This window comes from Lissotriton helveticus, chromosome 2_2, assembly GCF_964261635.1.
Source record: "Lissotriton helveticus chromosome 2_2, aLisHel1.1, whole genome shotgun sequence".
NCBI classification, from domain to species: Eukaryota; Metazoa; Chordata; class Amphibia; order Caudata; family Salamandridae; genus Lissotriton; species Lissotriton helveticus.
Window position 1 is genome coordinate 322,280,050 of NC_136060.1, and position 26,710 is coordinate 322,306,759.

At 46.0% G+C, this 26,710-nt stretch overlaps 1 protein-coding gene and 1 long non-coding RNA gene across 3 annotated transcripts in view; one reads left to right on the forward strand and one right to left on the reverse strand.

The window, feature by feature from the left end:
- The window catches only part of LOC144821436 (uncharacterized), a 310,881-nt gene extending 286,421 nt beyond the window's left edge, over positions 1-24,460 (reverse strand). Inside the window, exons 1-2 of the long non-coding RNA XR_013608350.1 lie at positions 24,363-24,460; positions 22,494-22,734 (exon numbers count right to left, since the gene is read on the reverse strand). This is a non-coding gene — a long non-coding RNA (uncharacterized LOC144821436). The remainder of the gene's footprint in view (positions 1-22,493; positions 22,735-24,362) is intronic.
- The window catches only part of SLC2A9 (solute carrier family 2 member 9), a 2,336,117-nt gene that overhangs the window by 389,609 nt on the left and 1,919,798 nt on the right, over positions 1-26,710 (forward strand). Inside the window, exon 1 of one of the 2 annotated variants that reach the window (XM_078678476.1) lies at positions 24,633-24,840. The exons of the other annotated variant lie outside the window; for it this stretch is intronic. Coding sequence (XP_078534602.1) covers positions 24,705-24,840 — 136 coding nt within the window. The 5' untranslated portion in view covers positions 24,633-24,704. Of the gene's footprint in view, positions 1-24,632; positions 24,841-26,710 lie in introns of those variants that run through there. 2 annotated transcript variants of the gene reach the window in all.

Consider the following 26,710-nt stretch of genomic DNA (forward strand, 5'->3'; position numbering starts at 1 on the left):
TGTGTGAACAGCACTCTTCTGCAAAGCTGCCCCAATCGCCTGCAGCACATCTTCATGTAGTGCTGGAACCGCAACTCTGGCAAAATAGAACCGGCTCGGAACCTTCCATTTAGGGCAGAGCGTTGCAACTAATTCAAGAAAACCTACCGCTTCTACAAAAGAAAAAGGTAGAAGGTCCACAGCTAGCATTTTAGCCAGCTTAGTGTTATACAGACGCGTCAGTGGGTGGTTGCGTTCATATGGCACCTCTGAAGTAAGCATTGTTCTAATGTTGCCCTGGACCAAGCATTTACGGGCTGATAATGACTTCGTTGACCCAATTTTGCTCGCTGGTGAACTTTTGTGCGTTGGTGTCTCACTCGCTCCAACACTCTTAGTGTGCCTCACATTGGGTGTGCTGCTGAGAGGGGTACTGGGTGTAAGGGAAGTGTTTGACACGTCTTCTCCCTGCTCGTCAACATCAGATGAAACATCAACGTTTCCTTGATTTTGGCCTTTCTTGATCGCAGCTAGGTGCGCAAACCATTTGACAGCGTGCTTTCTCTCAAGATGACCACTCTGGCCGCCGGTACCATAGTTGCTACCTGGCTTACCACGACTAACTGCAAGCTTACAAAGGGTACAAATGGCAAACTTTGGATTTTTGGGACAAACAGTAAAGAAGTCCCAAACTGGGGACTTGAAGTGTCTGTGGGACCTGGAGGAGGCGGCGATACTGGTGGTGGTGGTCATGAAGCTAATGCCAGATGAAGTGGAGGATCTGGATTGGCCAACTTTTGTACGTTTTCCACTTTCACCGCCACTAATTAAGGTCGAGGTTGACGCAGGTCTCTTCTTGCCAGAAAGAAATATGGAAGCGGGACGAGTTGGTGTACTACTTAACTCCAATGATTGTGGTGTTTCCACTGCCTCCTCATCGACAACATCATCATCATCATCATCACGCGCAGCAGCTCTTCGGGCTAGGGTCAAAATGTCTGTTTGCTGCATGCCCGCTGGGGCTGCAGTGACCTTTATGATGACTGGGTCGTCGTTGGCAGAGTCTTCATCAGCAGCAGTATCCGCCACTTCTTGTTGAGCCTCATCACACTCCATAAGTCTGAGACTTTGGACGAGCTTCCTTTTACGCTTAAGTACCTTTGTTGGATCATGGTGTGCCTCACTCTCAGACGGCTGTGGTGCTGGTTCCCAAGTTTGATCCGTATCATCAGAAGGAGGTGTGCTTGAAGAAGATGTAGACACCACCCTTGATCTCTTCCTTGCTAGGGGTGTGGAAGACAATGAAGGATCATCAGGAGGAGTGGCTTCCTCAAATGATACCTCGCCTTGATTGTCGATTTCCTGATGTGCCCCTACTTCGGGAGGAACAACTATTGTGGGCACTTGTGACCCTCCATGCACCTCTGCTTGCGCATCTCCTTGCGCTGCCTCTCCTTCCACATGTACTTGGGCTTGTACTTGCACATGTGATTGTTGTTGCGGCTGTGGTTGTTCAACACTCGTCAGATGAGCTACAACAACCTGTGTTGATTGAGGGACATTGCTGCTGCTTTCTTGCGATGAGCCAACATCACTGGTCGATGGTGATTGAAGAACTATACTGGCTGCCTCTGCAGCACTCAAGGGCTTGGACTTAAGTTGGCGTGGTGGTGGTGGTGGCACTGAGCCCAATGGAGCGGGGGTGCTGCTGCCAGCTTGGTCCCCAGCAGATCCCGCTGCTGCTGCAGGCATACTTTTTTTTTTACTCCCAAAAAAAGGGGCGGGCGGCACACCAGTGTCCTTGGTAACTTGCTTCTTCTGCTCCTTACTGGCACCTTTCTTGCTAGAGGAGCTACGGGTTACTTTTTTGGGGGCCATCTTCTTCAGAGCAGGTCAGCAGGCAGCAGTTGCACGAGTTGCAGAGGGTTCTGTGTCCAGACGTGACGTCGCGTGACGTTATGCTGCACACACACACCGCTGCAGGACTTCTTCCTGGCACTGGTGGTTCTCTTGAGTCTTCTTGTGCACCTAAAAGCAATGGAAGACAGAGGAACATCAGTTCAGTTATACACCCCAAAAAATCGACAAAACACAGAAAAATGAGCACAATCCCATGCCATCCATGATGTTTACATTGAAGACACCCCACAGAAAGACTACGGACATGCAAGTATGCAACACTCACTACCCCTGGGCATAATGGATGAAAAGTAGGCAAAATAAGTGCAGGCCTCAGACACTGCCTTTCCTCAAAATGGCCCCTTACACCCCAGGCACATGTTGCCTGTACCAGCCAGCACTCAAGATGGCCACCACCACCACCCACATGACCAGTCCACATCAACAGTACACCCCCAAAAAACAGAAAAACAGCCAGAAATCACCACAATCCAACGCCATCCATGATGTTTACATTAAAGAGAGTGAGACCACACCACAGGCACACTCAGTCCATGCACCACCACCCCTGGGCAAAAGGCCACACCAGCAGCCCCCCAAAAACGACAAAAAACAATAAAATAAGCACAATCCCAGCCCATCCATGGCCTCTATTATGTTTAAATTCAAGAAGACACCCCACAGAAAGACTAGGCCCATGCAACACTCACCACCCCTGGGCAAAGGGCCCCACCAGCAGGCCCAAAAAAACGACAAAAAACAATAAAATCAGCACAATCCCAGCCCATCCATGGCCTCAATGGTGTTTAAATTCAAGAAGACACCCCTCAGAAACACTAGGCCCATGCAACACTCACTACCCCTGGGCATAATGGATGAAAAGTAGGCAAAATAAGTGCAGGCCTCAGACACTGCCTCTCCTCAAAATGGCCCCTTACACCCCAGGCACATGTTGCCTGTACCAGCCAGCACTCAAGATGGCCACCACCACCACCCACATGACCAGTCCACATCAACAGTACACCCCCAAAAAACAGAAAAACAGCCAGAAATCACCACAATCCAATGCCATCCATGATGTTTACATTAAAGAGAGTGAGACCACACCACAGGCACACTCAGTCCATGCACCACCCACCACCCCTGGGCAAAAGGCCACACCAGCAGCCCCCCAAAAACGACAAAACACAATAAAATAAGCACAATCCCAGCCCATCCATGGCCTCTATTATGTTTAAATTCAAGAAGACACCCCACAGAAAGACTAGGCCCATGCAACACTCACCACCCCTGGGCAAAGGGCCCCACCAGCAGGCCCAAAAAAACGACAAAAAACAATAAAATCAGCACAATCCCAGCCCATCCATGGCCTCAATGGTGTTTAAATTCAAGAAGACACCCCTCAGAAACACTAGGCCCATGCAACACTCACTACCCCTGGGCATAATGGATGAAAAGTAGGCAAAATAAGTGCAGGCCTCAGACACTGCCTCTCCTCAAAATGGCCCCTTACACCCCAGGCACATGTTGCCTGTACCAGCCAGCACTCAAGATGGCCACCACCACCACCCACATGACCAGTCCACATAAACAGTACACCCCCAAAAAACAGAAAAACAGCCAGAAATCACCACAATCCAATGCCATCCATGATGTTTACATTAAAGAGAGTGAGACCACACCACAGGCACACTCAGTCCATGCACCACCACCCCTGGGCAAAAGGCCACACCAGCAGCCCCCCAAAAACGACAAAAAACAATAAAATAAGCACAATCCCAGCCCATCCATGGCCTCTATTATGTTTAAATTCAAGAAGACACCCCACAGAAAGACTAGGCCCATGCAACACTCACCACCCCTGGGCAAAGGGCCCCACCAGCAGGCCCAAAAAACGACAAAAAACAATAAAATCAGCACAATCCCAGCCCATCCATGGCCTCAATGGTGTTTAAATTCAAGAAGACACCCCTCAGAAACACTAGGCCCATGCAACACTCACTACCCCTGGGCATAATGGATGAAAAGTAGGCAAAATAAGTGCAGGCCTCAGACACTGCCTCTCCTCAAAATGGCCCCTTACACCCCAAGCACATATTGCCTGTAGCAGCTAGCACTCAAGATGGCCACCACCACCACCCACATGACCAGTCCACATCAACAGTACACCCCCAAAAAACAGAAAAACAGCCAGAAATCACCACAATCCAACGCCATCCATGATGTTTACATTAAAGAGAGTGAGACCACACCACAGGCACACTCAGTCCATGCACCACCCACCACCCCTGGGCAAAAGGCCACACCAGCAGCCCCCCAAAAACGACAAAAAACAATAAAATAAGCACAATCCCAGCCCATCCATGGCCTCTATTATGTTTAAATTCAAGAAGACACCCCACAGAAAGACTAGGCCCATGCAACACTCACCACCCCTGGGCAAAGGGCCCCACCAGCAGGCCCAAAAAAACGACAAAAAACAATAAAATCAGCACAATCCCAGCCCATCCATGGCCTCAATGGTGTTTAAATTCAAGAAGACACCCCTCAGAAACACTAGGCCCATGCAACACTCACTACCCCTGGGCATAATGGATGAAAAGTAGGCAAAATAAGTGCAGGCCTCAGACACTGCCTCTCCTCAAAATGGCCCCTTACACCCCAGGCACATGTTGCCTGTACCAGCCAGCACTCAAGATGGCCACCACCACCACCCACATGACCAGTCCACATCAACAGTACACCCCCAAAAAACAGAAAAACAGCCAGAAATCACCACAATCCAATGCCATCCATGATGTTTACATTAAAGAGAGTGAGACCACACCACAGGCACACTCAGTCCATGCACCACCCACCACCCCTGGGCAAAAGGCCACACCAGCAGCCCCCCAAAAACGACAAAAAACAATAAAATAAGCACAATCCCAGCCCATCCATGGCCTCAATTATGTTTAAATTTAAGAAGACACCCCACAGAAAGACTAGGCCCATGCAACACTCACCACCCCTGGGCAAAGGGCCCCACCAGCAGTCCCCAAAAAAAGACAAAAATCAGCACAATCCCAGCCCATCCATGGCCTCAATGGTGTTTAAATTCAACAAAACAGTTGTATCATGCACCCCTAACCAACCCTGGTCCTACTGGATACTGTGGCTACCCACAATATAATTTATTTAATGTTCTGAAAAAGTTCCAAAATTTTACTTGCAGCAACTGTAATGCCCCAAACAAACTTACTTGTGAAAGTTGATTTCTAATCCAAAAGTGATCCAAAGACAGTCAAAAAGGCCTCAAATCCAAATATCCAGCAGCACCCACAAAAAGTAATCCTTCCAGCTCCAGATCCAAATGAAAGTGACCAGGAGATGGACAAAGCACTGGGAGGAGCCTGCTGGACAGGAACAGGAAGTTGGAGACTGTGGGGCACTTCCTTCCTCCCCCCCCCCAAAATGGACTCCTTGCAAAAAAAAAAAGCCATGCAAATGTCAACCTGAGGAGTGATTCTGATAAAAATCATAATTTTCTGAAGGTTTATCCTGTTTGCTGGTGATTTTCTTGTGCGAAATTGCAAAATCTCTATTTCGCAAGTGCGAGATTGTTCCTTTCCGCCGCAACTACGTGTTCGCAATTGCGAACTCTCGCGAGGTGTGCTGTGCAAGGTGGCAAGCCGCGAGTACGTATTCGCGGGCGACAAACTCCCGCGGGAACACGCAGCAAGATCTAAAATGGCGCGTCACTCGCAAAGAAAAACAACTCGGCAAACGCTAAAATGACGGAAAGTGAACGCCGTGCACCACGCCGCGCGCCGCAACCAAGCAAAAAATCCGCCGCGAGCGGATTCACGGATTTTTGACAAATTCGCGAGCGTTCGCGGATTGCGGATTTGCCGAAAATCCGAAAAATCCGCGAGCGGAGCGGATTTTACGCCCATGCTTATTGGCAATCTACGTAGGGTGAACGATTTCATGACCCGGCGCTTGGAGGATTTTGAGAACAGGGCACGTCGCTGTAATGTTCGCGTGGTTGGTGTGCCGGAGAATCCGGAACCCCACTCGGTTGATCTCCTGGTTGAAGACCTGATCCAGAACCACCTTTCTCCATCTGGCCTTAGTAAATTTTTCGCAGTGGAGCGCGCACATCGTGTTCCGGGGGGCCAGGGCAAGCCAGGCGCCCCGCCGAGGCCTATTGTTGCGAAGCTTTTCCACTATAGAGATCGGGACGCTATCCTGCAGGCTTCGCGGGTGAAGGGCCCGGTGGCCTTTGAGAATGCCACGGTGAACTTTTATCCGGACTTTTCCCAACAGGTCCAGAAGCAGCGTATGGGATTTCGTGGTGCCAAGAAGCGTCTTAGGGACATGGGGATGCGTTACGCTATGCTCTTTCCGACCAGGCTGCGGGTTGAATATAATGATCGAACTTTCTTCTTTGATCGGCCGGAGGCTGTGAATGACTGGCTAGACTCCCTGCCTAGCCGACCTCCTGAGACTGAGTCCGATGCCCACCCGGGCGGTGCTGAAGGTGGTGTAGAGAGCTGAACGTTTCGTCTTTGCCTGATGCCTTGTTTTGTATAACTTCTCCAGGGATGTATGCCTAGGTTCCTCTACTGCTTATGTGTTTTGATATATGATCGGGGGGCGGGTGGGACGGAGCCTTTCATCCTCCGGGGTCTTTGTGTAGAATAGGGGTTCTTGGGCGACAGGCACACTGCAGGTTGGGGTGGCTTTTTAGCTTTTTGCAGGGGTGCAGGGTGGGGGGTGTTTTCTTGTTCTTTGGGGGGAGGGTGGTTGGGATGTTTGTTGTTTGTGTGTTCTGTGTTCAAGGCGACTTTATCCTGTATTTGAAAATGCTTCTGTTGTCATGCTCATTGGTGGGGGGTTTTGGCTTTGTCGGGTGGGATGGGGGGTAGTGGGTTGAGATTTGTTTCGTGGAACGTTAACGGTCTGGGAGATCGTATCAAACGAAGTGTGGTGCTGAAATGTATACGACGTTTATCTCCTGATATTGTTTTCCTGCAGGAGACTCATTTGGTAGGCAATGTTTGTCATGCAATGAATAGGTGGGGCTATCGCCTCGTAGCACATTCGGGGTTTACCTCGGGTTCCAGGGGTGTGGGTATCCTTGTTCGGGCTTCCCTCCCCCTGGCTATTGATGATGTGATTCAGGATGACCGGGGGCGGTATGCTGTCCTTGTGGGTCGATATGAGGGCCGTGCCCTCTCCTTACTGACTGTTTATGTGCCCCCTGGCTTGCAGACTTCTACCTTTTCAGATTTGGGCCGTGTCTTGTTGGACCTCCCTGATAGTACTCTCTTTCTGGCTGGTGACTTTAATTCGGTGTTCTCCGGCATCCACGATCGCCACCCCCCTAGGGATACTCCTGCGGCTCAGCAGTGGTTGGGTGGATTTATGGATACCTTTGGCTTGGTGGATTGCTGGAGGCTTTTGCATCCTACTCAGCTTCAGTACACCTTTCATTCTGGGGCCCATGGGAGTCTATCTAGGCTGGACTATTTCCTGATGCCTGCAGCTCAGTCCCCAGCGGTGCGTGAGATTGTGCACCTGCCCAGGGGTATCTCTGACCACTCTCCGCTCTGGCTTCGTTTTGAGGTTGGGGTGGAGGCGGTGGGCCGGGTGGCTCCCATTAATCCGTGGTACCTTACCTCCCCCGAGACCCGCAGCCTGTTGCTTAAGTCTTTGGACGCGTATTTTCTGGATAACGAGGGGTCGGTTTCCTCGGCTGTGTCCCTATGGGAGGCTTTTAAGACGGTGATTCGTGGGCAGGCCCTCTCCCTTATTGTTGAGGCTAAGAGGGCGAGGAATAGAGAGGTGGTGGATCTTGAGGGGGAGATTTCTGCATTGGAGGAGGATTTGGAAATTGGTGTCACGTCTGCGAAACTCCATGCCCTGGGTCTGAAACAATTTGCTTATAAGTCCATGGTCACGGATGCTGCCAAAGTGCGTTTTCGGGAGCAGCAGGGACGTTTGTATGATGTAGGTGACAAAGCGGGTAAGTTGCTGGCATGGCTGGATAAGAAGGAGAGAGCTAATCGTGTGGTACCCGTGATTCAGTCTGCGTGTGGTGTGAGTGTAACGGACCCGAGCCGAGTACTTCCGTGTGGTGTATACCCCTGTGTCTGTGAGGGATGTGGCTGACTCTCCCCTTCTGTTGCGTGATATAGCCCTGCCCAGTGTCTCTGATTTAGATCGTGTGGCGTTGGACTCCCCCTTTACTGTTGATGAGATAGCTACTGCCATCCGTTCCCTCCGTTCGGGCAAAGCATTGGGCCCGAACGGGTTGCCAATTGAATTGTACAAGTTGCGTCCCGACAGGGTGGCTCCGTATCTTCGCGCCATGTTTCTGGAGTCCCGGGAACGGGGTATTCTCCCTTATGATCAGCGACTGGCCACGATAGTTGTCATCCCCAAGGATGGTAAACCGCGTGATCTTTGTTCCTCCTATAGGCCCATATCCCTGTTAAATGTTGAACCCAAGGTATTGGCGAAACTCCTGGCATCCCGTCTCTTGACGGTCATTAGTGACTTGGTCCATCCGGATCAATCCGGATTTATCCCGCATCGCAACACGGCTCTGAACCTACGTCGTCTTCACGGCGCGATTGCGAGGGCGGGGCTTCTGACGGAGCCGGCCATTTTGGCATCATTGGATGCCTCCATGGCCTTCGACACGGTGGAGTGGCCTTATCTTTGGGCGGCTCTTGAGAAATTTGGTTTCGGGCCTGAGTTTATTAGTTGGGTCAAGTTACTATACGCGGAACCTCTGGCACAAGTAGTGGTGAATGGTAGGGTCTCGGCTCCTTTTACCCTTGGTAGAGGTACCCGTCAGGGATGCCCTTTGTCTCCGTTACTGTTTGCTCTCGCCATGGAACCATTGGCGGCTTGGCTTCGGTGGGAACCTTCACTCAAGGGGATTCGCTGGTCTCCGGACTTTGAGGACCGCGTTTCACTTTACGCGGACGATATTCTTTTATATCTCACCTCCCCGCGTAAATCTCTGTCCGTTTTATTTGACGTTCTTGCTTCCTTTGGTGCCAACTCGGGCCTTGTTATACATTGGACCAAGTCCTGTGTTTATGTTCTTTCGGGTGTTTTGCCCCCATTGCCGAGCAGACTTCCTATCCAGGTGGTCCAGTCGGGATTCAAATATTTAGGGATTTTCATTACGTTGGACCCATCTCTCCGCTTTGAACGTAATCTCCTCCCCCCGTTGCTTAGATTGCGCTTGGATGTGGCCCGTTGGCGTAAGCTTCCTTTGTCTCCTCTGGGCAGGGTGGCCCTGTTTAAAATGATGTCCTTGCCGCGGTTCCTTTATGCGCTCCAAAACTCCTATGACGCTATCCCTACGACTTATTTCCGAGAGATCGAGAGTCTTCAACGGCAATTGATTTGGGACGGGCGTCCGCGTATTGCACTCGCGAAGCTCACCATCCCTTGGTACGACGGGGGCATGGCGCTCCCCGATATCAAGCGATATTACTGGGCTTCCCAGTTGTCTGCTATTAATCACGTGATGTTTTCACCGGGTCGTAATCCTGCATTCGAGATGGATAGACTCCAGCTTCAGTTTTTTATAGATCAGAGAAATAGTGCCGTCAGGAAGATGCCCATCAAGGACACGGTCCTCGAGGACCGTGTCCTTGATGGGCATCTTCCTGACGGCACTATTTCTCTGATCTATAAAAAACTGATCAATAATCGGGCGGACTTATTGGTCCGACTTCGGGAAGCTTGGGTCGGCGATGGGTTGGAACTGGACGACGAGGATTGGCAATCGGCACTCTCTTCTCCCAAGGAGGTAGCCATTCCTGCCCGCCTCCGTTTGGTTCAACTTAAGATCCTTCATCGAGTGTATGTCACGGGTCCGCGTCTGGTGACGATGGGCTTTTCCTTGGATGGGTTATGTAAGCGTGGTTGTGGATCGAGTGCTACCTTTTTGCATATTCTTTGGGAGTGCCCGGCTGTAGCGGCTTACTGGACTGCTGTGCTTGAGGTGATGACTGACGTGACTGGTGTGGCCCTGCGGCCGGAGCCTCGACGATGTCTGTTGAATGTGTGGGAGCCCACTGACTATTCTGTGGCCCAGACCAGATGGGCTACCCTGGGTTACATGGTTGCGAAGCGGGATGTTGCGCAACTTTGGGGCGCTTCCAGGCCCCCCGAGGTCTCTAAGTGGGAGGCCAATATGGACTGGTCCATGTTTCGTGAGAAGACGGTTTATGTGGCCAGGGGCAGACCCAGGGCGTGGACGACGATTTGGGGCCAGTGGAATGAATATCGTGGGGGTATCTGCACCCCTCCCCTTGTAGGCACTGCTGAGGTTGTCCCATCTCCCTAGGCGAGCGTTCCCGGAACCCCTCCATACGTTTTTTTTCACATTTCTGGTTCTCCCCGCTGCTCCCCTCCCCCCCGATCTTGTTGGAGCCTCAGGGCTCTGGGTGTGTTCTCCTGATCGTGGACCATCCCCTCCGTTCTTTGGGCTGACCTTATTTACCGTGCAATCGCCTTTTAGTGTTTGTTTTTCTTTTTGTATAAAATAAAATTCAAATTGTTCTGTGATATGTGGGGAGTAATGCTTTGTGCTCGATTTGTGCCTGACCACGGGTGTACATTTTTATTCATGCCTTGTGCCTTATTATTAGCGGCCAGCCCGTGAGGTTGTAGGCCCATTCTTGTACTTTTATATGCTTACTCAAATAAAGGTTTTTGGAAACAAAAAAAAACACAAAAAAAAAAATAAAAAAATGTGCTTTGTGCGCGTGCGCACACAACTTGCTCACCACTCGCCGGGCTTTAAAAAAAAATGTTGGCACACACACACAACTCTCTGGCTTGCGGTATCGGCATAAAGCATGCGCCGTCTTTCTTTTCTTTTTTTGAATATTTTTTATTAGCAACACAAAAATAGAGAGAGATTACGGTTTTAGCAAAACAAGGCATACATACCAATGTGAGAGAAATAAACAGTATAGCAGAATGGAAATCATTTCACTGCTAATCAATATTATACAAATTATAACATAGCATAGAAAATAAAAAAAGAAAAACAGGGAACATTGCGGGATCACGTCTGATCAATTGGAGAAAGAAATAACGAAGAGGGTATTTACCCAATTATACAACATTAGTACAATATGTCGACCGATATTTATATAAAAGTACCCCAAATTTTGTCACATTTCATTAAAGATCGGACACCTCTTGACTTTGCCATAGCGTACTCCATAGAGTGAATATCATTGACCAATGACCACCATTCCATAATGTGAGTGGGCTTCGAGGAAATCCAAGCTCGGGCAATGATTAATTTAGCAGATGACAATAAAATAGTTACCAAAGCTTGCTGCGGGATGGTGACGGTATGAATATCTAATAATACTGTTAATGCTGAAAGTAAGGGCGGACTAGTCAGTTTTTATTTCAATATTTTATCCAGAGCTAACCAAAACTCAGTCAGGGCCGGGCAAGAAAACAGCATATGCTCCAGATTTGCTGCAGCAAGATCACATTTAGGGCATTTGGTACGATCACTAAAAGAAGCATTTGTAGACCATTTAGATATCCTTTCAGGTGTATGATATAACATACATGTTGTTTTAAATTGCTGTAGTCTTAAACTTGATGATTGGACACAGTTATTGATATTACACAAGGAAGCAGCAATCTTGTTGGGAGTTATATTAATTTCCAGATTAGTACTCCATTTCTCCGCTAATTTAGGACAATCGCTAATTTTATAGGTATTAAAACATTTATAGGCTTCACTAATTAAAGATTTGTTCTTAGATGAGTAAAGGCGGTTCCATAAATCAGAATCCGAGAGTTCTCGTACTTTCATCTTACGTACCAAAAAGTCGTATATTTGCATATATTTAAATCTCATTAAATCTGTCAATTTGTATACATTTTTAAGTATCTCAAAGTCCAAGAAGCCATGGATTCCATATAAATCCCCTAAAGTTTCAATGCCATGCGAAGCCCATATGTTTGCCATACCATCATTGAAGATCCCAGGGAGTCCCGGATTACCCCACAGCACCAGTTTAGGATGAAAAAAAGAGGTTTTACAGAATACCAGAATATTATACCAAATCTTGACTGTGTCCCTAGCGGTCTTAAATTTCACCCTTTTATGATAATTGGGGTCATTGATTCTTAACAAGAACATATTGGCATCAGAGTTTAACATAAATATGTGAAAATAAAGTTGAGTTTCCATATTAAGTAAGCTACGTAGAAGGCCAAGAAAAGTTGACCAAAAATATAACTTAAAATCAGGAAAATTAAGCCCTCCATTATCTAGAGAGCCCTTGAGTAATGCAATGGACATACAAGCTTTACGGTAACCCCAGATAAAGTTACTTAGTATCCCGTCAAGTTTTTTAAAAAAAAGGTTGTTAAGTAATAACGGAATAGACTGAAATAAATAAAGAAATTTGGGCAATACCTTCATTTTGATCAAATTGATCCTGCCAATGATATTTAAGGGGAGCTTCTGCCATTTTTTTAATAACAGAGCAGTAGATTTTGATAAAGTATCATAATTGATTGTGATCACCTCGTTAATTTTGGATGAGATTTTGACACCCAAATAAGTAGCGGTGCTACAAATCCCTGTTATTGGTGCCACAGGTTTGTAGTTCATAACTATTTGTGTTTTATTTATGTTTAATTTATATCCAGACACCGAGCCAAATCTGCCAGCCTCAATGGTTATCCCTTGTAGTGCCTCCGCCACATCTGTCGAATAAATGGCTATATCATCAGCGTATGCTGTGATTTTCAGGAATTGAGAGCCGGATCTGAAAGGAGTTATTCGGGGGTGTACCTGTAAAGCATAAAGAAATGGTTCCATTGAAAGCGCGAACAGCAGGGGGGACAATGGGCACCCCTCCCGTGAACCCCGGGATATAGAAAAGGTGGAATACATCAAACCTGCATAACTAACTCTAGCTATAGGATTGTAATATAAAGCTTGAATCCATCTTACAAATTGGCCATTAAAACCGAAATTAGCCAACACCAACCAGAGATAATCCCACCCCACTCGGTCAAAAGCTTTCTCAGCGTCCAACATTATCATACCGAGTGGGGTGGAATCTGTCTCTGCTACGTCAAAGGCAGTTACGGCCATATTAACATGAGCAGGGGTGTCCCTGCCAGTGACGAACCCGTGTTGTTGTGGATTGACTATTTTCGGAATAAATGGAGCCAATCGAGTGGCTAGAATTTTAGCAAATACCTTAGCATCTGTATTTATGAGTGAGATGGGTCTATAAGACCCACAATCATAGGCCGGTTTGCCTTTTTAAAAAAAAATACAATTTTAGCCATATTCCAAGAGCCCGGAGCATTCCCAGTGTCACCAATAGAGCTAATTACCAGATGAAAGAGAGGTAATAGCTCATCAATACAGATTTTATATACCTCTAATGGCAGAGTATCTTCCCCTGCAGCTTTTCCTGATGCTAGGGAAAAGATGGCTTGTCTGATTTCTAACAAATTAATATGGTCCGACAGTTGATCCAACCCAGGTATGCCTCTATTATCTATAATGTTACTATCTAGATAGTCTTGTATTCTAGCCAAGTTAGAGTGGTTTTCTGGAGTTTGTAGAGTACTATAAAACTCCACAAATTGTTCCAATACTTGTGCTGGCTGATCATAGGTAATGTTATTAGCCCCTTTTAAGCTTTTAATACAAGTGCTAGCTTTAGCATCAGCGACTTTATAGGCGAGGATTTTCCGAATTTTGTCTCCACTCTCGTATTGAGAAACTCGGAATTTGTGTAGCTTAGCACTGCTTTTTTCCCTTAAAACTGTCTTCATAGTTGATTTTAAATGCACTAATTTTAGACCCAATTCCACCGCATTAGGGGAGCCTGTATGTAGGGCTTGAGCTAATAGTTGTTCTTGCTATAAAATATTGGTAGTCAATTCTCTGTTTGCTTTACGACGCTCGGAGTTCTGTCTATAAACAAATTGTTGGGTAAACCCCCGTATGCTGGCCTTACATGCGTCCCACACGATGGTACAAACAGTGGAATTAAGGTTAATCTTAATAAACTCTATCAAATGTAATTTAAGCTGAGAGATAAATAATTTATCTGACAGTAGGTGCCTGGGAAAGGAAAACATCCAAGGACCTTAATGAATTTGTGGGGTATTAAATGTAAGCATAATAGTATTATGGTCTGAGGTGACCCATGGACATATTTCAATAAGGCTAGTACTCAGAATATTATTTGTAGCCCAGGCCATATCGATGCGGGAACATAGTTTATGGGGCGCAGAATAGTAGGTATACCCCGCAATATTAGGGAAAATACTGCGCCAAATGTCCCTGATATTATGAAGGCGACCAATTTCTAAAATAGCAGCATGTGATTTGCGCATACGCTGAAAAGCACAGGGCCTAGTAGTGTCCTGTGCGTAGTCCATTATACAGTTAAAATCTCCCATAATAAGGAGTTCCCCATTCCCAACTCAAAAGCTCTATATTTAGTTGATCGAAAACAACAGAATCATCTGAGTTAGGCCCATAAACCACACAGAACACATATTTACAATTTTCAATAGACATTTGTACAATGGCCCATCTTCCACTTTTATCTACTGCGGTTTTAAGAGTTTCTGCTCTAAGTCTTCTATCTTTAAGAATTGCAACCCCCCCTAATTGAAGCATTCAACGCAGAACCAATAGTAACATCATAGCCAAGCTGCCCCAACAATTTCCTGTCCTCATAAGCAATGTGTGTCTCTGATAAAAAAACTAAATGCGGATCATACATTTTTAACTCTTCTTGGAAAAGTCTTCTTTTATTTTTACTGTTGAGACCTGCGACATTCCATGCCATACATCTTAACCGAGACATTCAAAGACAAAAATATATAGTCTTTCCATACTGCTCTGGAAAACAAGTAATTATCTCCCTTATGTTTATTCGAATCAATCTCCTTCTCATGTTGCTTTTATTAAACATTTTACCCTCCTTACAAACCACCCCCGAAAGAAAAAAAAACTGGCGGACCTTTCCCCCTCCCCCCCTTCCCGTTATCCCCCCAAGGGGGAGCACCCCTCTATGTTCTGCTGCCGCTGGATGGGCAGCTGTGGAGTGGGGCAGCCTGGGACTCAACCTACTGCCTTACATAATAAAAAAGGAAAAGAAAAGAGAAAGAGACTACAGGAGAAAAAGCTGATAAAAAAGGAAGACCGAAATAAGAAAAAGGAAAAAGAGAGAGATCGAATCCAGCCCTTTAAGAGGCTAGGCTAAATATCAAAAACCTCTCAACTGAGCCTTTCTACCTTTCAAACCTAATGGCTAAGCACATTTGGAAAGTGCTATCTCAGCTTCCCTCTCGTCAGTGAAAAAGTATGTGCGACCCCCCTTGATAACTTTAAGGCGGGCAGGTTCCTGTAGGAATATTTGCCCTCTGAGAGATTTAAATGGATCAATACATTTACGTAATTGCCAACGTCTATCCATCGTAGCCTTACTAAGGTCGGATCGCACGAAAAAAGAAACATTCTCTGTTATAATTGGGGAGTTAGGACGCGCATTTAGTGAAACTGCCTGTCTTAATAAGAAATTCCCAAAACAGATAAGTAGAGGACGAGGGAATTTACTTTCCTTATTCTTCTGGATTTAGAGGTAACCTATGGGCTCTTTGAAGTTGGGAGTCCCAATCCCAATCAGATAGATCTGGGAATGCTTTCTGAAATAGTTTTACAACACAAGCCCTAGGATCTTATCCTTCCGTTCCTTCGGGTATACCAAATAGTCTTAGATTTGATTGTCTTTGGCGATTTTCCATATCTTTGACTTTCAGCTGGAGGGATACAATCTTAGCATCATACTGGTTCACCACAGATTCCATACGAGTTGACCCTTCTTCCATATCAGCTACCCTGTGTTGCAAATCCTCCATCTCCTGCGAGATCCCCCTTAGTTTCAGAGTCATCTCTTGTAGTGTAGATTGCATTTTGTTGTTATCATCCCTCAGCTGCAAAAAATGTTCTTGTGCCTCCTGTCGATGACTAAGTAAAGTCTGTAGGATAATGTCCAGGGGTGAGATATGAGCCTCTGGAGCAGGAGCAGGAGCCAATATTGATGAATCAGTAGTGATAAGTACTGATGGTATCAAAGGTGTAGATAAAATTGAGCTTGAAAGAAGGTTTGTGCTTGCTGTAGATTTGCTCGAAGATGCTAACTCCTTAGGCAGGACCGAATCAGAGCCTGAGGGTGTCAGTAGAAGCTCCGAGGAAGGTGTAGATAGAATATCTGCAGAGGGCATTAAAGGTGCTTTATTGGTTATAGAAGAGCCCTCGAGTGATGTCGAGCAATCTTTAGAAGGATCGCTATCCGTTGGACTAGCACCAGATAATCGTATAGTCATATTTTTCACCAGCCCCTTAGTCTGTATCCATTTACTGAGTGGGCTTTTATCAATTATAAGGTTTTTCCTTAGAGTTGGAGCAGCAATTAAGCCCGGGATATTCGCCGAAGTGAGGACTTTCCTTCGCATTATTTTTGATTTTAGTCTTTAGTTTGGCCTTATCTCTTCTACCAGCCAAGAATTTGGCAGTATCAGCTGAGGAGTTGTTAGACTCTTCATCGGGGAATTCCTCATACTCCTCGTTGGAGCCGTCTTCTTCTGCCTCCTCGCCCCCCACAGCCGAAGGGGAATTATTAGGTAGATCATTACCTCCCACTGTCGATGTATTGTCAGTTATCCCCCCTGAGGTTGCATCACATATTTCTAAACCATTCATAGAAAGATTAGAAGTATGATCGCCCCCTGAATTTGCTGGCTCCGAAAAGGTTATTTCATTGTCCGGCCCCTCCACTAATATTATGCCATTACTTTCTCCATTGATTTTATCAGTCTCATCAGCCCTTTCATTCTCAGGAACATTAATCTCTTTGTCATTCAGGTAAGGGTTTTTAGGATTGCTATCTAGAGCCTGTATTAATTCTATTGTCTCTATCACCACAGATCCCACTGTCTGGGACATATTGGCCGTAATGCTACAGCAATAGCACCATTGCTTGTCAGTGATTTCCATATCCAAATCCACCCCCCAATGTGATCTGGCAGACCCCTCTAAACCCTGTCGCTGCGCCCTAATATGGCTATATATGCCTGACACAAGGTGCGAGCCATCTTGTGAACCTAGCAGAAAGTGTAATGGAGTCAGGTTGTCAGGCTCCCGGGGAAAGTCCGGCAGGACCTCTCTCGTCCCTTGACGCAGCCGTATGTAATAAAAAATATCGAGCGGGGTGGGGTGGTAATCTTTAAAAACAGGTCCATGGTACGGAATTGCCCATCCACAAAAAGGTCTCCCCAGGTCGTCACTGTAAGACGTTGACATAAGAGTCGGAATCCAATCTCCTGTAGCAGCACCCGTCTAGGATGGTAGGTCAAAGGCATTCATGCCGAATAGAGTAAGGTACAGCATAATATTTTAGCTATGCGACGCCACGCATCTATCGTGCATGAGACAGTCGTAAATGGAGTCTGTATGGCCGTAGCAGGACCATGTATGAGTCCGCTCAGTGGATCCACATGCCTTACTGTTTAAAAATTAGATTCCGCATTATGGTGGGCAAGAATATGGGTAGAGATCCTCAGTTTGCAAGTGGCCTTTAACAGGTTTTCTAGCATGTTGATTATTTCAGTATTTTCATTTGTGATAAACTTTGTAACTTAGAGTGAATGCTTTTTGTATGTAATATATTCGCTGCGCTCTGCACCAAAAGGACTTCATGGACCTGCACACAAGTTGGTCTCTTTTATATTGTCTTTCAGCGATTCTATCACAGGCTTCTGCTGAAGCAATATCTGCAGCTGTATGTTTGCCTTGGCTTGTGTACTCTCTTTTTTAAGTTGTTTGGCTGTGCCAAGATCCTGTTGAAAGTGAGTGTTTATGCTTTAAGAATAATATAGAAATTAATATACATTTCCATATTGGCTCCTGACCTCGAATTATGTATGTGACACCTGATATTTCTATCCCTGATGTTTACATGTCACTCACCCTTTGTTACCACTTAGTCGAGTGATGTTTTTTTCCTGCTGCATAGCTTTCAATGCAATAAGTCCACACACTTTTTATAATTGCAATGCTTTATTTCACACATCGATTGTAAACACATCCCAGTTTCTTTTACAGTCTATAAGTGCAACAAATGCATTATTTATTCAGTTAGTAAATGGATTTATGTAGCATGTGCGTAGCCACATGGGAAGCAGCACGCTTCATAATTAACAAGGAATACACTCAAGATTAGGAAGGAGACAGATTAATAATAATGTGGATAACATCAATGGCTAGGTGGTCTGGGCGTTTGTCAGGGTGATATGGAAAATGTAGTATTAAAGATAAACTTTGAGTAGATGGCTCTTAAAGTTTCTCTTGGATGGCAGTTGGGTTGTCATTAGGTCTGAGATTCTCAGGCAGATTGTTTCAGAGTCCTGTAGCCAGACATATGAGGGTTTGGTTCAGTGTTTTGTATTTTTTTACTCCAGGATTTCTAGTGTCAGTTATGATTACTCCAGTAATGCTAAGTTTGTCTTCCAACTAGGAGGGCAGACCAAGGAGCAGAGATGTGTAGGTGGTGCATAGCATCTTCTGCAATCTAGTGAGTGCCAGTGGATTTCTTTATATTAGGGTGCTATGTTCTGAACATTTGGGGGTTAATTAGGATGGCCATCCTCCCATGGAATGGGACCGCCTGCCATAGGTGCGGGGGTCCCGTTACAGAGATTAAGATGCACCCGCCACACTGGCGGGCGCATCCTGCATTCCTGACATTGCGGTGGGCGGTGCACTCAGGCCTACCCGCCACAATGCCAGGAAGGCATGTAGAGCACTTCCATGCACAACATGGCAGGCACCGTACGGTGCCTGCCATGTTGTGCATGAAACTGCCATGTTGTACATGGGGGGTACCATAGGTACCCCCCATGTGCACCCCTCACACCCCCGGAGTCCCTGGGGCCTGCAACGGGCCTCCGCAGGCAGACTCCACATGCCTTTCCCACCACGGAAAGGCATGTCCCAGCACACATTCTAATATGGCTGGCGGTGTCTAACAGACACCGCCACCAAATTGAACCCTTTTCCGCCCAGTCGACTTGTCGACCGGGCGGAAAAGTGGCAGACGGTCTTTCCGTCCACCGTGGACCCCCCAGCCATTGTAATATGGCGGGGGGTCTTTGCTGAGAGGATGGCGAGCGGATCGCCCCCACCGGGTCAGCAGTGACTACCACCGGCCCGGCGGCAGCGGGGAGAGTACACATGGGTGATCATGTGGGTGGCCATGTGCCAAGACAAACATCCACCCGCCATCCTACTAGGGCCCTTGGTGTCTTTGACAAAGTGTACATCCTCATGTAGAATGGCTCTGAGAGTGTCTACTGCTGTTTTGGGAAGACTTTCAAGTATAGCATTACCACCATCGAGGTGTGAGAGGACTAGGTCCTGAAAAGTGATCCTGAAGCCTAACGGTGAGATTGAGTGTAATTTATGTTCTTTGGGATCAATGGCAGTGAACAAAGCAGTGCTATAATAAAGGCTTCCTTCCCATCCAATCTTCATTTCAGATAGAAACAAAGGCAGATCAGTAATGAAGGCTACCTTGCAATTTGACCTTCATTGAGTTTAGTTACAAACGCAGTAACATAATGAAGGGTCCCTGCTATCTGCCCTTCATTGCTCTTAATCTGAAAGCAGTGGAGAATCCATGACAGTTCTGCTTCTGTTTTTGTGTCAAATTATGATCTAGTGCGGCCTGCCATCTTTAGGACTGGAGCCTTGCTAAGTCTGGGCTGAAGCCACATTCTCCGGAGCGTTTATTAATAACTCATAAATTATATGCTGGATAACAATAGTGCATTCACTTTCTGCCTCTTCCGACAAGTAGCATACCATAAATGGGGCAATGACACAGCCCTGCAGAGCCATTGCATAGTTCGGGTTGTTGGACACTTTTTGTGTCAACCCACAGGATATTTTCTGCTGCTAGTGGTGTGTGGCATTGTGAGTGACTGCATTCTGCCCATTTACTGGGAGTTTGCATCTAAGAGGGGCAAGCAAGAGGCAAAGTAGTTTGTCTTAGGTTGCTGCCATCCACATATTCCTTCTGCCCTCTAGGATGCAGGCAGCATTTGTGTTGTCACTGATAGTGGTGCAGTAATTAGCAGAGAGGGCCTTCAGTTGCATCATGTATTTTGCTTGGTGTTGGAAAGGAAAACTGCACCATATTGTATGAAAGATGTCGTATCCAAGATGACAACTGTAGTTCTATTTATATTAAATCTACACACAAAACCCTAGATCTTTCTAGGGGAGGGAACTAGAGGCTGCGGGGTGTTCAGGGTGAGCTGGCCTCCAAACCTAATATGCACACACAAAATTAAGCTACCCTGGATACATTTCTGATTTCACAAAAACTGACGAAACACTAGGTACTAATTAATATGGGGTGCTGGGCATATCACAAAATGTGGAGGACTGTCTTCCCACATCCCCAGGTGTCATGCTTCATCATTGGCATTCCTAGTTCTCTAGAAACTGCGTTTGATAAAGAGTGGGTCTACACCTATTTACATTCCCAAGACTACGAACTTAACATTGTTCATCAATACTATATTAATGTGAGTATTAAATAGCAAGTTATCCCCTTAAAATTTCTTAATGTATGTGGTCACAGTAATTTACATTACATTGCACAAAATAAGAGAAGACCAATGCAATATTGATTTTACTACATACTGATTTTTATCTTGTACGTTTTCCAAGATTGTGCCCAAACTCTTATAATTTATGTTGCTTACTAATTATGAAGTTATTCCGTTTTAAAGTCTTAACATATGGACTGTGCATTAATGAAATACTACAAGATGGCCGATATAAATCTTCGTTTCGTTCACAGCGATACATTCTTTGGAACACCAATGCTCATCCTCTTTGAGCAGCTGTGGACCTGTGTGAGAGTGATTGAACGGGTTGGGGAGATTGCCCTAAGATCTATTTTTCCTTTGCAGCCACATGCATTACCAAGCCATGCCTGGGTGTCATCTAGCTGGTACTTTAACATTTCTATTTTTTACCATTTTAGGTCTCGCCTACGCAGCACGCATGCGCTGCCTAGGAGGACCTTTAGTCGTTGCTCTGCTCTTTTTGGAAGCACATACTCATGCTTGTAGTGGCATCCATCTTGCGGGAGCAAGCAGGGGCGCACCACAAGCACGGGTATGTGCGTCCAAAAAGAGCAGACTGCGCACGCTTCAAATTAGTAGCATTAGTTATTCAGCTGTGCACGGCTATCATTTACTCTGTTTTGCTTTTACTGTGACATTATTTACTAATTGACATGATGTAAAAAGACAATGGATACCTTTTGTGTTGTAAAACAAAGATATTTATTGAAAGAATTCACGTACAGCTCTCCTTGCTATATCAAAATATTTATATGAGTGAAGTCGGCACAGTGCTCAGAAGTGCATGTGTTGTGATAATAGAACAAAGTCATCCATACACTATGTATATACGTTTTGTGAGAAGCAATTCCTGAATTAAGTTGAGGTTTTAGTTTTGGCCCTTCCACAATTTAAAACGGTCTCCTCAGGATATGGATATGTCTCTTTACAAAAACTCTAGTTAGAAGTCATAAACGGAGAGCTGTAGCATGCAAGGCTTATCCTACTCGTAAATAATGTTAAGTCAAACAAAATAAGAGACACCTAGTAACAGAGTGTAGATCTGCACACTTGTGCTGCTCAGTCTCAAACACCTAGCTTTTGACAAAACCAACAAGTATGGTTTTAAAGTGATACTACACGCAAATAGCATTTGTGCATATTAAGGCTAAACAAAATGGATTATTTTCTTTCTCTATTAGTTTGCCTTTCCTTGGCGGTCCACCCTTCTCATTAACCTGTTGCGGTTTCTCCCCATGAGATTTTCCTCGTTGATGCTCATAGAGACTGTTGTTTGTAGTCCTGTGGTGGAAAAGCATAACCAATTCAAAGTTCGGCATCGCCACAGTTCCTGTCATTCCCGGGGTCAACGCCTTTTCTATTGTGCTGATGCGCTCAGTAAATGTATGGCCAGACCTCTTCTATCCCTGTCACATGGCCAAACACTTCATAGCAGTCCATGCAAGTGCATGTCTGCCCGTGTTGATATCTCTGCTTACGTTTATGATATCTGAATATTCCCAGGTTCATGCGTTGGCGGTTATCCAACTCCAGTTTTTTCTTTGCGTTCTGATACTGGTATTACTCACTTTACAATGGAACAAGCAGGTTGCAGGCCACAGAAAGCAAAAGATAAACATGGATTCAGTGAGCTACTCATGCGTAGACCTGAAACAAATGTACTCTCTACAGCGGTTTACATGTTGAAAGCCGCCAGGTGTACCCAGCACGTCAACAACACAAAGTACAGGGCAATGTGACTGTACTGCTCTGTGTTAGTCACGCGTGTAAACATTAATGCCATGCAAATTGGCTCACAGCACTCGCTAGGACAAATTCCTGCATCCCAGGGAAAGAAGTAAAATGATCATCCCGAGTCAATTGTGAATTACCTTCGTCCGGAGGCTCGAGAGGTTTCCCATAGGTAACAAAGTCCTCTTCTTCTGCATCACTGTCCAGCGCTGCCATCTTTCCCCGGGTACAGGAAGCAAACGGGGACAAACTGCTTCCGCTACAGTTCAAAACTTGTTCACAACAGACTTGTCCTGTTTACCGCAGCGCACTAGACGTCACCTCTGATTGACGAGCTTCCTTTACTGTTATAAGACTGATATACAATTCCTTTCATAAAACCTGCAGAATAGAAAAGAAAAATATTTCGGAATTTTACACAGACGCAACTTAGTTCCGATGTGCCAGAGAGCATTGTTTATATAACGTGTATTATATCATTAGCACCCAAGTCATGATGACAGCCCAGACAGCAGCGGCCATGAAAATCGATCGCGCTAAGAAGCAGCAGCTGTTTTCAAGCACACTCGTGCTTGTGGCACCATCCGCCTTGTGTGAGCAAGCAACAGCCAATTAGCATGCGCGCCTTTGATGTTGTTGCAACAAGGATATTGTGCTGGATAACTAAACACTTACAAGGTCCCAAAGGCGAGACCTATTGGCTATGCCAATGCTTGTTTTTTAAAGTAATGAACAATTCCTCCCTTGTTAATGACTGCTTCCAGGAGGCATTAGTTTGTGATGCAAACCCAGTCTGGTTATCTTAGTAGCACTGGGATTTCCTTCCAAATCCATGGGTATATGAACAGATTTACTCCACGAACAGGCTTTCTTTATTCTTTAGCTACTGCTTGGTAGGGGATTAATGCACCACAGCTCTCTGTCTTAGTGCACATAACATTGGTTCAACAAGGAAAATACTCAAACTAACCTTCCCTAATTAACTCAGATATTTATCAGTTTCATAGCCAAGGAGCAGCACCATGACACCAGTCTACATTCTACTGTGCTAAACATTTAAATTCAAACATGCATAATTTTCAGACAAGAAGAAGCTGGAAAGATGATAGAACTGAGCATAGGACATATGTGTACAGTTATAAGTCTTACTACATGAATATTTTTTCTGCACTCCATCGCTACCACTGCCAAATATAGAAGTTGCCCGGAGCCATATTATCAAGAAAGGGCGATACATTATTGACGCTTTTATCGGCAGGAAACTGCCTCTAAAGCGGCAATAATGGGCTTGATAATATGGTCCTGTGAATTCCCATAGAAGCCCAGGTTAACACCAGAACCTAGCCTACTATGGGAATTCACAAGGCCATATTATCAAGCCCATTATCGCCGCTTTAGCGGCAGTTTCCTGCCGATAAAATCGGCGATAATGTATCGCCCTTTCTTGATAATATGGCCCCCAGTTTTGATTTCACGTCATGCCTAGTTCTTCCACTCTACCCTCCAAATCCTATCTCTTTATTTTGTTTTTGCTCGCTATGTTTCATCCCTACTTTCTCTTATTTTACTCTTTTCCTGTCTTTGCCTTTCTATATCTTACTCAATTTTTCCCGTCTGTCGCTCGTACTCTGGGTCAAAGTCTAATGATGAAAAGTAAGTCACTGCCCCCAAAGATAAGCGCTGGTTCCCACCTCCTCCAACCACTTTCACAATAAGCACTGCAAACACCCATTTGCTTTCCTGACGCTCCTCTAGACAACTCTTCTCTCCTCCCTACAATAAAGATGTCGCCCCCAAAATTCATCAGTTGTGACGGCTATTCATTTCTGGTATATTGGCTGGTGCCTTCAGGTTTAATGGCTCTGTAAGTCTGTCTTCGTGCTACTGTCTGCAGAGCCCAGTTTTAAAGACACTGCAAGTATGGCCTTTTGACAGACCCTGTTGCATCGTGTAAGTCTAGTTCTTGCCTCTTGTCAGTGTCTAGGCGCTGACTTTTGATGGCAACTTACTTTGGACCAGTTGACAGTGCACTGCTTTAGTTGTGTTTAGTCGTTCCTAGAGGATTAACTCTGTTTATTCGTTCCTTGAAGCAGCCCTGAGCCAGCACTTGCAGTAGTGAAAACTTCTCATCAGCATCTTCTCCTGCGCTCTGTCTCAGCTCGCGAGGCACAGCAGAGCGGTGACACCGCCGGTTTCAGGGTTACGGTGGAAGGAACGTGATTGTCTCCGGAAGGTGCCAATGGAAGTCTCCGCCCGGCCGTGCTGCAGCCAGTGAGCGGGCGCTGGTGCTGGTGGGGCGGGCGCTTGGTTGTAAAGACACCTTGCCTCTGCCCGAGGGAGCTGTTCCTTCCATGTGTGCCAGAGTGGCACGGCAACCTTTTGGAGGCACTGCCCGCGAAAGGGTGGAGGTGTGCGGAGTCAAAAACATCCAAGAAGCCATGGACGCCCCGGAGAGAGAGTGCGATGCCGAGGAGGCGTTGATGGGCGGTAAGCCTGGAGCGCGGCACTATCATAAACCTGTGCCAAGCGGCAGCTTGGAAGATGGGTTTAAACGCTGTCTTCCCCTTCTGTTTAAATGTACAACATGACGGACCGCGTGGTGGTCACTCAGGCTACAAATATACTGTAATCTAATCCGTAGTTTGCGCGGAAGTGCAGCAACGTTTTATATGTACAAAACAGGCTCGGGACGCTAGGTATGCACTGGGCACTCCCTCCGGCCATGCACTCAGCTCAATGACAGTGAACCTAACTTAGATATGCAAACATGCAAGAGCCGTAACGTCACGGAAGTGCACACATCATAAACTCACCTCTGGCAACCGCAGCATGGTTTGCAGTTCCTGAGAGCGCGTCCGTAACAACACACAGCGCTTTACTGAAGGATTAGCAAAGCCACGTGATACGAGTACACATTTCAGTGTCATGCAATGACAGCTAGAATGCCATTACATTTTGTCTAGCGTATTATGGTTTTTAACACCTTCGCTGCGGCGGCTATTCCGCCGCAGCGCTTAGGGAGGGGGGGGGGGGGGGGGGGCGCGTGGCGCGCCCATGCTGGTACGCAGGGCACGGCACGTGTATTTGACTGCATTTGTCGCACCAAAGGAGGCTTGAAAGTAGTATGCTCGGCTGGAGGAATGCCGCCGTTCTATCGCGCACACAGGCCGCCAAAATTGAATCAATACTTGCTGTGTAGTTTGGCACACACACACACACACACACACACGGGCATTCGTGCACTTGTTGTTCTAGGTGATTCATTTGCAAAGTTAACTTTCATATGTCAGGATTTTTTGGGACTGCGTCAGCCAGCGGCTTTCAGTGAGCCAGTGTTACACAACACATGAATAAAAAGTAAATCATAGATAGATCATAAAACAATATTTTTACCCTCAGCACTAAGTCGAAGTCCCTTGTTCATGTTAAGGGGTGTAGTGTGTGAGCAGGAACGGTTCATCCTACCTGGGGGTTATGGGAAGAGACATGGACGTGTGCCTTGTGGGGTGTTATGCAGTGTGGTGCGAGGTCCTGTAGAAGTGCCCAGAATATTCTGCAGATGCCGCAGAAAGAGACGTGATAGAAAGAGGTGCAAAGAAAAAAGACAGGAAATGTCAATGGGTCAAATTGTTTCTGTGTCAGTGTTAGGGATGTCAGCCTTAGGGTGGTTCCCCTCCAATGTTTCGTCTTCCTCCTCCATTTTTTAAAATCTTTTCAACTGTTAAGTATATTTCAGATGGTTCCCTCAATCCGTTTGAACAATCCAGCTAGTCGTGTGTCTTTTACTCCATTAAACAGATCCGCCCCAAGCCGGATGGTTCGAACGGTTTGAGGGAACCGTCTGAAATGTACTTCACCATTGACATTGGGACTATGGCTGCTTCCTCATTCACTGTGATCCTTTTTTGTTATCGTGTTCAACCAAGCTACGACCATTATACTTACATAATTTCAGGATGGCCTAATAAAAAGTTTAAAGAAGAGCTGTAGAGTCGTGGCAGGAATTTGACATGTTCCATATTGATTGACTCTTACCCATTTGCTATAGTGTCCTGAAGAAGCCCTTGTTTATGGGCGAAACGCGTTGGCTGTGTCTGTATGCCTGACAAAGTAGAATATTGAATTTGAAAAAAGAATAAAGAATTATCTTGTTCAAACTGGGAACAATGAACAAAGATTGTTGAAAACCAAGACTCTTTACTGTTTGTGATTATATTGGCTCTCATCATTTTGCGCCAGGAAGCCTCGGCGTCAGTGCGCTTTATAAATGGCACCTAAGATAAGATAAGATAAGATTTTGTTACCCAAGTAAAGTGCACCACATGTGCCCAGGGCCTGTAAATTAAATGCTACCAGT